Source organism: Sphaeramia orbicularis, chromosome 7, assembly GCF_902148855.1.
Source record: "Sphaeramia orbicularis chromosome 7, fSphaOr1.1, whole genome shotgun sequence".
NCBI lineage: Eukaryota > Metazoa > Chordata > Actinopteri > Kurtiformes > Apogonidae > Sphaeramia > Sphaeramia orbicularis.
The window spans coordinates 54868936-54881658 of NC_043963.1; the positions used below are offsets into that span (position 1 = coordinate 54868936).

General features: G+C 41.1%; 1 protein-coding gene across 2 annotated transcripts in view; it reads left to right on the top strand.

Annotated features, from left to right (window-relative positions):
* Positions 1 to 12723, top strand: part of gabrd (gamma-aminobutyric acid type A receptor subunit delta) — an 83751-nt gene that overhangs the window by 51263 nt on the left and 19765 nt on the right. Inside the window, exon 3 of one of the 2 annotated variants that reach the window (XM_030137746.1) lies at positions 2607 to 2674. The exons of the other annotated variant lie outside the window; for it this stretch is intronic. Within the exon in view, the coding sequence (XP_029993606.1) occupies positions 2607 to 2674 (68 nt within the window). The remainder of the gene's footprint in view (positions 1 to 2606; positions 2675 to 12723) is intronic. 2 annotated transcript variants of the gene reach the window in all.

The following is a 12723-nucleotide window of genomic DNA, read 5'->3' on the forward strand; positions in this document are numbered from 1 at the left end:
ACTTAAATTCTGTTTTACAGACATTACAGTTTCAGATCCTGTTCAAATGTTCATATTCTATTAGGTCACAACTAACATCAGAACAGTATTTTTGTGCGATCCCAACAAAGGAACTACCATCTGCCTCTCAGTAAAAAGTGCTTTTGGGATGATTCAAATAACCATTATTTAATAAAACAGTGTTAAATAATAATAAATGAAATATAAACAATTAAAAAAACAAAAAACAAAAATGAACCTCTGCCATATCTGCATTTGAATAAATACCTAAAAATATCAGTACAGTACTTTTTGATATTGATACAGTATTGTGAAATGAAATATCACGATATATTGCACAATGGATATTTTCTTACACCCCTATTAATTACTAGAAATTTCAGGTGACCACATTAGAATTCCAGGCGACCCCACGTGGGGTCTCGGCCCCAGGGTTGAAAAACACTGTTATCCAGTATGAATGCAGTAAAACCATATTTTATATGACGTTTCCACTAAAGCTGTTGTTGCATCAGGGGTATGCCGTACCCTTGAATGTCTGCGACCTTGGTTCACAGTAAACATGTTATTGTTAGTCCCCTCACACCAGGTACTGTACATGTGGAGTCCAGCTCAAAGGTGATGATCTGACTCAAATGGCTTTGTGATGTGTTGGATGATGAGGAAATGATCATATATGATTCCTTAATGTTCAGTATAAACAGCCTTTCTGTTCTCCATCACTGAGCTCCTCTAGCGTCCGATGGCAGAGGCTCGCTCCATGCTAATCATATGGCGAAGTGTTGAGTGAAGGCTGTGTGAACGCTGGCAGAAGCTCACTCTGTGCCGCTCCATGAACGCCCAGCGCTGTTTGTGAATGCCCACAGTGGGATGTGCCACTTAGCATGGTTAAAGTGGATCAGGTCTAATCTCCATGCGCTGTAGGAGTGTGTGAGACGTGGGAGGACGGAAGGTGGGAAGAAGGGAAGCAGATGGATGATGGATGGAGTGTGCATGGGTGGGGCTAATGGAGATGGAAGAAGCAGAGAAGGTGTGTGTGTGTGTGTGTGTGTGTGTGTGTGAGCATGTGTGTGTGTGTGTGTGTGTGTCTGACTGTGTGTGTGTGTGTGAGCATGTGTGTGTGTATGTGTGTGTGTGTGTGTAGGTGTGTGTGCGTGTGTGTGCATGTGTGAGCATGTGTGTGTGTGTGTGCGTGTGTGTGCATGTGTATGTGCATGTTTATGTGTGTGTGTGTGTGAGCATGTGTGTGTGTGTGTGTGTCTGACTGTGTGTGTGTGAGCATGTGTGTGCGTATGTGTGTGTGTTTGTGTGCATGTGTGTATGTGTGTGTGTGTGTGTGAGCATGTGCGCATGTGTGTGTGTGTGCTTGTGTGTTGGTGTGTATGTGTGTGTGTGCGCATGTGTGTGTGCATGTGTTTGTATGTGTGTGTGCATGTGTGTGTATGCATGTGCATGTGCATGTGTGCGTGCATCGGTGCATGTGTGTGTGTGGATGTGTGTGCGTGTGTGTGTGCATGTTTCTGTTTATGCATTTGACAGACACTTTTTTCCAAAGCGACTTACAGGGAAAACCAATTAAATCACTCAATCAATCAAATTTTATTTATATAGTGCCAGATCACAAAAAAAGTTCTCTCTTGACACTTTATATGTAGAGTTGGTCCAAACCAGACTGAAGCCAGTTTACAGAAACCAACAGAATCCTCCAGAAGCAAACACTAGTGATGGTGACAGTGGAAGGAAAAACTTCCCTTTAACAGCAGAAACCTGGAGCGGAGCATGTGTGTGTGTGTGTGTGTGTGTGTGTGCATGTGTGTGTGTGTGCATATGTGTGTGTGTGCATGTGTGTGTGTGCGTGTGTGTGTGCATGTGTGTATGTGCATGTGTGTGTGTGCATGTGTGTGCATGTGTGTGTGCATATGTGTGTGTGCATATGTGTGTGTGTGTGTATATGTGTGCGTATATGTGTGTGTGTGCGTGCGTGTGTGTGCATATGTGTGTGTGTGTGCGTGTGTGTGCATGTGTGTGTGTGCGAGCGTGTTTGTGTGTATGTGTGTGCATGTGTGCGTGCGTCTGTGTGTGCATGTATGCGTGTGTGCATGCATGTGAATGTGTGTGTGCATCTGTGCGTGTGTGTGTTTGTGTGCATGTATGTGTGTGCATGTGTGCCCGTGTGTGTGTGTGTGTGTGCGTGTGTTTGTGTGTCCGTGTGTATGTGTGTGCGCATGTGCATGTGTATGTGCATGTGTGTGTGTGTATGTGTGTGTGCATGTGTGGGTGTGCATGTGTGTGTATGTGTGTGCATGTGTGTGTGTGCGTGTGTGTGTGTGTATGTGTGTGCATGTGTGTGTGTGCGTGTGTGTGTGTGTATGTGTGTGTGTGTGTGTGTGTATGTGTGTGTGCATGTGTGTGTGTATGTGTGTGTGTGTGTGTGTATGTGTGTGTGCATGTGTGTGTGTGTATGTGTGTGTATGTGTGTGTGCATGTGTGTGTGTGTATGTGTGTGCATGTGTGCGTGTGTGTGTGTGTGTGTGTGTGTGTGTGTGTGTGTGTGAGTTGGGTGGGGCGGGGGCAGGTTTGCTCTTTTCTCACGTCTCCCCCTACAGGTCCTCCGGTGAACGTTGCCATGGCTATCGAGGTTGCCAGCATCGACCACATATCCGAGGCCAACATGGTAAAGTATTTCATCCCTTCGCCTCCGTCCTCACTCACATTCTTTGATCACAGCTCCTCCAGAGCTCTGCGCAGAGATCGCAGATTAGCATAATCCTGATTTATCCCCCTTGAGCGTTTGGAAGTACTTGATGTGAACATGTATGACACACTGGAGGAGTTCTTTTGATAATTCGATACCTTCATGGGTTTTACAGCAGACCCACTCCAGTGTGAGTGTGATTGACTTTCATTCAGCGAAGGTCTGTCCTCGCTTTAAATATGAATCCACTGGCTTTTCTAAAGCTGGGAATCAGTGGTTGGTTTGTTTTTTCAAATACTGCAGCTCAGCAAGTTTGATATCAGTGTAAAATAGAAATGGCTGAATTAACATCCCTTCACTTTATTTAAAGGACTTATAAAACACATTCCATATGTATTCCGGTCTTTATCGAAAAGACAGTTTTAGGATTAAAGGTTAGCGCTTTCTTTTTAATAAAACTGACACAAAATTCGTTTCGTACATTTTGAATATTAACCTTGCAGAAACAGTTTTTCTCCTTTACCAGCTGCTTCAAATCCAACTGTGCTTCCTTTATTTCATCCTCTGAGATTAAGACTTTTACAAGATAATCCAATGAAGAAGACAGGCTGCTTTGCTTTCTTTCGGAGGGTGAACTAAGAATGAAACTGAAGTCAGGACAACACCACCAGTAGGGATGGGAACTGATAAGAATTTAACGATTCTGATTCCATTACCGATTCTCATTGGGTGAGGGAATAAACAGGTGTGTTTGCATGAACTGTCTTTTATATTTCCATCTGCACAGAAAATAGAACATATACAGTATGAACAAATAATAATAACAGATGATGCTGGGTCTGTTTTTTTTTTTTTTTGGGGGGGGGGGGGGTGCATACAGTGACTGTGAAACTCCAGACTCTTTACTAATTCCTCTATTGCTGCATTTCTACTACATGTAACCAGTTTGACTCTGCTCGTCTCCTGTTGTTGTGCTCCTCATTTCCTTTCCCTGATCTTCAGAAACTTGTATTTGAGGGGGTACAACATTTGTTGCCCGCACCAGAACCAGAAGTGGGTCCTGATGACGGCCTGGTGTTCACTCTGCTGCTAGATTCACAAGCACCGCTGAGGAGAGAATCAAATGAATCACATGTGGACGAATGTTTGAGCAGACTGGAGGGATTCCACCTTTAGAAGAACTGGAAGCTTTGACTGAGCTGGACCTGGTGTGGTCTGTTTGGACCTGGTGTGGTCTGTTTGGACCTGGTGTGGTCTGTTTGGACCTGGTGTGGTCTGTTTGGACCGTTTCTGCCTTAACTCCATGTTGTCTTCTTTCTGACCAAAACAATGCAGTGTATGTGTGACGTCATCGTGCATGCGCAACAAAGGCAGAATTCATAAACAGAATCGTTAAGCAGGCAGGCAAACGATTCCAAGGAATCGAGCTACTGGGAACTGGTTCTCAAAAAGAACTGGTTCTCGATTCCCATCCCTAGTCAGGATGACACCACTAGCCTCCCATAATATAAAGTACAGACCTGAAGACGGGTCATGGGTCTGGAGAATTATTATAGTCATATTCTGACGAGTCAAAGTTCTCCATCTCTGGCTGTAAACACATCATGGCCGTGGCCTGGTTCCAGACAGAGGGAGCAGTGATGGAGAAGCCTCAGGTACCTGCAGGTTCTGGGTGGTCCTACAGGGCCCAGGTACCTGCAGGTTCTGGGTGGTCCTACAGGTCCTGTAGGGTGGAGACAGGAAGTTGGACTCAGCGGGATGGACTCAGTGGGATGGGGAGTGTTTGTGCAGAAGGTCAGTGATATTGAAAGAGGCCTTGTTCTGAGAGGCTTTATGAAGGATCAGAAGGATTATAAACAGAATGTGTTGGAGGATCAGGAGCCAGTGGAGTTTCTGGAGGTCAGAGGTCATGTGATCATGGGAGCGGGTGCAGGTTTAGAGGCGAGCAGCAGAGTTTTGTATGTTCTGAAGCTTACTGAGGACCTTGGATGATGGAAGAAAGAGAATGCTGTTGATGTAGGACCAGATCCAGTGTCAAAAATTAAAGTTTCTCCTATCATTTCCCAAATAGGTTCATTTTTTAGTATTTTACAGAACTGTTTACAATTTAGGGTCATTTAGGATGAGAACAGCATGTTTTGTACATTTGCATAAAGCAAGGGTGTCAAACTCATTTTTTTCTGGGGGCCACATTCAGCCCAATTTAATCTGAAGTGGGCAGGGCCAGTAAAATAATAATAGCATGATAGACAATAAATATTGAGAACTCCAAATTGTTTTAGTTCAAAAATGACGTTAAATTATGGCAATATTTGCGTTTACAAACTATCCAAACAAAAAGGATGACAAGTTAAAAAAACAAAACAAAAACAAAAATGATGTTAATAACCTGAAAAAAATGAGCGTTGTAAAGACATATAAGTACAATTTTATCAATATTATCCCTCAACTTACCATTTATACATATGCATTACAGATCAGATCTACAAAGGCACAAAACATTCAGGAACAGGCAGAAAATTGTTAAAAACTGCACTTAATTTTCTTTAGACATTTCAGGTTGTTCATATTTGTTCAGGTTATTCACATTTTATTGTTAAAGGATAGTTTGTTAACATAAACATTTTCATAATTTAATGTTTTTTGAACTAAATCAAAGAGAAAAAAATTGGTGTTGTCATTATTTATGGGTTATTATAATATTATTAATGAGTTTGATGCCCCAACATGCACTTCGCAAATTCATCCCGCGGGCCGAATTGGACCCTTTGGGGGGCCGATTTTGGCCCCCTGGGCCGCATGTTTAATAGTAGGTTAATCAACATGATGACAGTCTGTAAAACTACACCATGGTTTGTCGAGGAGGTTCAGACGGAAAAATTCAGCATGAGTTTGACGAGACAACACGCAACGAGCGAGTTTATCAGCAACTCTCTGAGCAGACGACACAGAAGTAACGCGCTGCATCACTATGACGACCAGGTACTGTAAAGTCAGTAGTATCCTGTAATGGAAACGGTCTCCAGGAATAGGACCTGGTACCAGAGTCGAGTTGAGCCGGTTCCACGTACCCACAGTAATGACACTAATGATCACATGACCTCAGCTGACAAACTGAACCCAACGCCACCAGGTTCAACAGAACAACTCCAATAAAACCCACAGAACCACATTTGGACTGATGGTACCGTACCTCAGAACCTCCATCATTCTAGTTCTAGTGGTTCCATCTGAACAGCTGGACCAGTCCAACTATGGAACTCTAGGACTACAGCTGTAAATCCAACTGAACAGTTGGATCAGATAGAAATGGATACAAACACAAACACATACTAAAGAAAACAGACTTTACAACAGAAATGTCACTAATACAGGAAATACACTGGATCATTTGAAAGATGACCATATCTGATTAACTTAGAGCTGGAGTTAATAGATCAGCAGAAATAGAAATGAATGTGTTCCAACGCCGCCATACTCAGTGTTTGGAACTATTGGCCCCGCCTCCCAAACCCAGAAGTAGGTCCATATTTTTGTCCGCCATTTCTCACAATAGGAGTCTATGGAAGTGTGGTAACTCTGTTTTTTCTACTGTTTTAGGGCAGAGAAGGAGTGTAGGAGGTGCAGGTGTTGATATCACTGAACTGTTGACTGTTTATAAGATCTGACCTGAACCAGGGGAGGGCAGTGGCAGTGATGCAGAGAAAGGATTCAAGACAGAAGAATGGTATGATTAATGGTGTCGAATGAAGCCGAGAGGTCCAGGAGAAACGAATGTGTAGGTGACCAGAGTCTGAGGCGAGCAGGAGGTCACTGTGACTGAGCAGGGCAGCTTCTGGGCGGTGTTATGAGTGAAAACTGGACTGGACTGGTGGATTCACTGCTACACATTCTGATATTGTGGATACGAATCACATCAAATCAAATCAAATCAAAGTTTATTTATACAGCACTTTACAACACCATAATGAAGCCCAAAGTGCTGTACATCTAAAAGCATGATTCAATTATAAGAATAAAAAAAAAGAAAACAGGTTAATCAAGTACCATAAATATGCATAAAACAATAGGACACAACACACAGTGATAAAAGAGACGACGGATTCAAAAATAAGAGTGGAAGTATGGAAGGAAGGAAGGAAGGAAGGAAGGAAGGAGAAGTACAGAAATGTTTTAGTTTGTTTGAAACCATAGTGTGAAACCCATGGTATGTGAATTGCATATTTTTTCTGGGTTCATTTTAGAGCAGGGCTGTCAAACTCATTTTCTTTCAGCTTTGCAAATTCATCCCACAGGCCGGATTAGAAACTGTGGCGGGCTGGTTTTGGCCCCTGGGCCTCATGTTTGACACCAGTGTTTTAGAGTACGTCAGTAGGGCTGTCTATTGGCAGGAATCGATACGATACAAATCACAATACTAGGATCATGATATGATATATCACGATATATTATGATTGTTAAAAAGGCAATTTTTTGGTTTGTTTCTTTTTTTTAAAATGATCACAACAGGATCTAATGTTCTATCACCAAATGTTCCTGTGTTCAAACTGAAATTCTGTTTTACAGACAGTTCAGTTTCAGATCCTGTTCAAATGTTCAGATTCTATTAGTTCACAACTAACATCAGAACAGGATTTTTGTGCAATCCCAACAAAGGAACTCACATTATTGAATAAAAGAGTGTTAAATAATAATAAATAAAATATGAACAGAAAAGAAAAACAAACAAAAAAAACACTAAAATGAACCTCCACAATATCTGCATTTGAATAAATACCTAAAAATATCGATACAATACTTTTTAACCTCTTCATGCATGAATTATGAGAACCGTAATCAAGATTTTTTTCCGGAGTGTTTCTATTCCTCTTTAGGCATGAAAAAAACAAAAAACAATGCAATGGATTTTTTTATGAATCTGTTTAATCACGGAGTTACAAAAATATCTACTCAGCTGGACACCATGCATTTAATTTTAGAAGCAAAGGAACATGTATGTACTGATATACTATGTGAAAACTATGAAATAAAAACATTTTTAATGCTGCTAATCTGATGTTTTCTCACATTTTAACATACTTGCATGGAGATAATATGCAAAAAAACAAACAAGTTTTCGTTTAAAAAAAACAAAACTGTTTATTATAGTCTAGTAACAATTAGCAATTTGTTTTACACTCAAACATGTTCCTGCAGATCAGGTTAATCTAGAACAGCAAAGTTACAGTAATGGTATGAATTGCAGTGTATGAGATGATGCACAAAACAACAAATCCAAGAATATACAAGAAAACACCTGTGATCAGCTGTCCACTGTAGTGACCACTATGCATGAAAGCGTTAATATCGATACAGTATTGTGAAATGAAATATCGCGATATATTGCAGAACCGATATTTTCTTACACCATTACATGTAAGCTGTGGACATCTGACTAGTATAAATCTCCCATATGGTGACAGTGGACAGTGACAGATGGCCGACAGAGCCCAGGAGCCAGTTGTTCGTAGTATTACACAGATGCTGGTGGAGTCGATGGTGCGACACAGATGAAGGCAGACTGCACTTTTACACATATTCCACTGTTTATTTACACAGGTTGAATATTAGTATAGATATAGTAGTGCATGCAGGTGACAGGGATTTTGGAAATACCGACAGACAAATCTGATGTTAGGATGCAGTTAATCCAACATAACATAAAGACTGGTGGCATTTAAACATTATATTTGAATTTGCTCAGAGGTCTTACTTCTGTCTGTGTGCATATTAAATCAGTCTCAGTGAATCCAAAGGAACTTTGTGTTGGTAAATGCAAGTTCTGCAAATGGACAGGATTTCAGTTCTGTTCAACATGTTGATGCTCATATGAACTATGTTTTCAGCTCAAAAATGAACCATTTCAGCACAATTAATGCTATATTTCCATGTCACAAATGGACAAGTTCTATTTGAACTGAACTGAGCTGAAAAACAAATCTTCTCTTCTTTTGGATTCCCCAGTTTTTCTTCCCAGATTCTCTCCTCCATATCACATGTTTTATTTGTACAGGTTCAATCTGGAGTATGGTGCTGATCCATCCTGCTTCTGTTCCACCAATACATACATGAAGAATGGCACACAGCACTGTTTACATCAACACTTTTACAATAAGAAGCATTTTTATACAGAAAGAACAATTCTATATTGTTCTTTCCTCTTTAGTCTGATGCTAAACTATCCAATAAATAATAGTGCTCCTAGTTTTTGCACAGGGATCATTAGTGTAAACGCTGACATGGCTGCAGAGCATCAGTATGATGGGATCCACAACAACCATGTCACATCCGTCCACTGACACATTTAGTGTTTTTGTGTCAGCTGGGATTGTTTTAGATCCACAATACCAACATTTATGAAGAAGAGCACAATTAGCAATAGGAAGTCTATAAGTTTATTCCTAATAAAGTACTGGTACTGACCAGAGCATCATGGGTAATGTCACGTCCGTCCACCAGCAAAAGTTTTCACATACACGTGCTATTCCAAATCCAATATTTATGGAAATAGAGCTTCCACTGTCAGAGAATATCAGTAGTCTGTGCACAAATGGATTAGCATTATTTACACACACTTCTAGGACTTTAGGACAACTGTTTTTTTTTTTTTGTTTTTTTTTGACAAAAATGGACACTCATTTGACCCCCTAAGGACATTTTAGCCGTGTACCAAATCAACAGTTTCCTTTTTAAGGCCAACTTTTTCCCTCTTAATTGGTGATTGACTTGTTTTTGTGTTCTTTGTTCACAGTATATTTGCAAAGTGATATGTATTTGTTGTGCTTTGCTGTTGGTGACATGCCTGAGGAGATTTTAGCTCTGTAAGAAAGAACAGATGATAGAAATAAGAAAAGAACAGTAGAGCTCCTCATTTACACTGTTACATTTAGAATGAGTTGGATTCCAGTTGAGTTTGTCTGTGATTCAGACACAGATTCATGCAGGTTCAGCTGGGAACCCTCTGAAGACTGTCAGATACTAGTGCTTTTTATAGGGATGTACCATAATTATCTGCAACAATAATTAGTGGTCCCATATTGGAAAAAAAATGATGTCATTAAGATAATTCCAATAATTAAAGTTTTCACTGATAAATACAGCCCATAACTAGAAGCACTCAGAGAGCGCAGACCTCCGCCAAGGCTGATCAGTGGCCCCCCCGTGGGCCCCCCCACCCCCGATCACCACCAAAATTTAATCATTTCTTCCTTATCCCATTTCCAACAAACCCTGAAAATTTCATCCAAATCTGTCCATAACTTTTTGAGTTATGTTGCACACTAACGGACAGACAGACAGACAGACAAACAAACCCTGGCAAAAACATAACCTCCTTGGCGGAGGTAAAAATAAATCTAAATTGTTTATATTTGATGCATTTCACCAGTACACAGTGTAGGTTGTTGCCTTGGCAACCGTCATAAAAACCAAGAAGCAGAAGCAGAGGTGTGGATCAGTCCAGTGTTTGTCAGTCAAAGGGTTTTCAGTTCCATAGTCTGGTACAGCTGTAAGACCAAGAAGATCCAGACCAAGAAGAAGATCCAGACCAAGAAGAAGATCCAGACCAAGAAGAAGATCCAGAACCAGAGGAAGATCCAGACCAAGAAGAAGATCCAGAACCAGAGGAAGATCCAGACCAAGAAGAAGATCCAGACCAAGAAGAAGATCCAGAACCAGAGGAAGATCCAGACCAAGAAGAAGATCCAGACCAAGAGGAAGATCCAGACCAAGAAGAAGATCCAGAACCAGAGGAAGATCCAGACCAAGAAGAAGATCCAGACCAAGAGGAAGATCCAGACCCAGATCCAGATCCAGTGGTTGTTTTGGTTCTACAGCAGCAGAAGAACAGGGACATTCAAAAACACTGATAGTCCAAACAGCTGATCGTAGCTTCATGTCCCAGAACAGTGATCAATCAGCACCAAAGTAGGTGTGGCCATCTGTAGCCATGCCCACTTTCACCTCTGCTAAATCTTATCCCCAGTTTAATGGATGCTGTCCATGTTCAGCCTTGTCCTCTCCTTATGGTCACATTATAGACACAAAGCTGAACGGAGCTGAATGTGTGAAAACAGCGACAGTTGATCATCAGCAAATTCAGTCTGTGACAGAAATAAAACTGAAAACCCTTGGACTATTGTCCATTTGAAGCAGACACAGGCTTTAGGTTCTGGAGAAGACTTTATTGGATTATTAACAGTTTAACGCTGACTGGAAATTATGTTGCGTTCCAGTCCCCCTGTAACTCGTGTTTTTCCGACCTTCTACCGGTGAAAATGCACCGGAATGTCAGTCAAACCTGTGACGTCCCACCTGTGAACTCGTACTAAATCGATGTTCTCCCAGTTCCGAGTTCTGACATCACATAGCCTGTCAAACAGCAATGGTGGTCCCCATGGATGCAGTTTTTATACAAATTGTTTATTAAAACAACTGCTCTAAGGTATTGCTCTATCTGCAAATGTTCGGTATAATCAGCAGCTACTCTAGTGTTAGCTAGTTTTCAGTCCAATGAGTGGAAAAAAAAGTTAATACCAAATACAAATCCAAATATACAAATAACATAAAAGGTAGAACAGCTTCTCTTGCCTTATGCACTGTTTTTCCTCCTCTGTTTCCCTCAAATAAACAAAAAACAAACACCTTTGGCGATAGAAATGATTGTAAATGAACATAGCGTATGGTCCGCCATGATTGTTTGTTTACATCTAACTCCCACAATTCCTTGTGCTCAGGCAGTTTGGTGTGACTTGCCTGGAACGTTACAAAGTCGTGAGTCGTGATTTGAAGTCGTAACTTACAAGATCAAAAAATGGCCTGGAACGCACCATAAACAGAAAAGAGCTGGAAGAATGGGAACTATAGAGGGTCTGCACATACGTCACCTCCCCCCCAGGCCACGCCCCTCTCAGTCAGACTGAGTGTCTTAAACCAACCTGCTCAACATGACGGAGTACAGCAGTAAACACAGCCAGAGCAAAGGACCATGGGAAATCTGAAATTAAATGAAGGACAGTTGGACTGGACATGGATCTGTACCAGCTACCAAAGAACAAGTGGTCCATGAACACTGACATGTGGACCCAAATGGAGGATCCAGACCTGATCCAGGGGGGAGGGGGTCAGCACTATTTGGACCTGAAACTAATATACATGGTTTCATCAGGACTGACAACCAGGGTCCAAAACTAGGACCAGAACCAGCTGATTCAAAGGCTCCAAAACTAGGACCAGAACCAGCTGATCCAAAGGCTCCAAAACTAGGGCCCAGAACCAGCTGATCCAAAGGCTCCAAAACTAGGGCCCAGAACCAGCTGATCCAAAGGTCATTTCCAGTAGAGCGTGGACTGACCCCAGTGAATATATGCATGATCTACTGGGACTGAGCAGATTTACTGAGTCTAGTTCAGATCCAGTCCTTTATCCAACACAGATACTACTGCTGTGGACCAGCAGGGCACCACTGGATTCTGGGAAATTAGCAGATTTACACCACCTGGTTTAAATTAACACATTATTCTGAGAATATTATGGCTTTATTGTCGGAATATGACGACTTTAATCTCATAAACGAGTGACATTTTTGTTAAATTATGAGGTTTTTTTATAACTACAACTTTATTCTCAGAACAGTGTGATTCTTTTTGTATTTGACTTTATTCTCATAAAATTACAGGTTTTATATCGATATTTTGTGACTTTCTTCTGGTAGTGCCCAGTGTTTTTCTTTTCTTCTGTGGTCCTAATACTCCGTCGTAGCTTTATTCTCCAGTTCCCCGTATTTGTAAAACTAGGTTAGCCTCAGTTTCAGTTAGTTTACTAATCATGTAGGAGCACAAGGTTCACAATCACAAAATGAAGACAAAAACCATGAAAGATCTGATCATGAAACCAAGAGCTGCACTAAGAAGGAACGTTAGCCAAAACAATAGGTCATTTCAGGTCTGATTGGACCCAAAAATACAGCATATTAAAAATATAATAATATA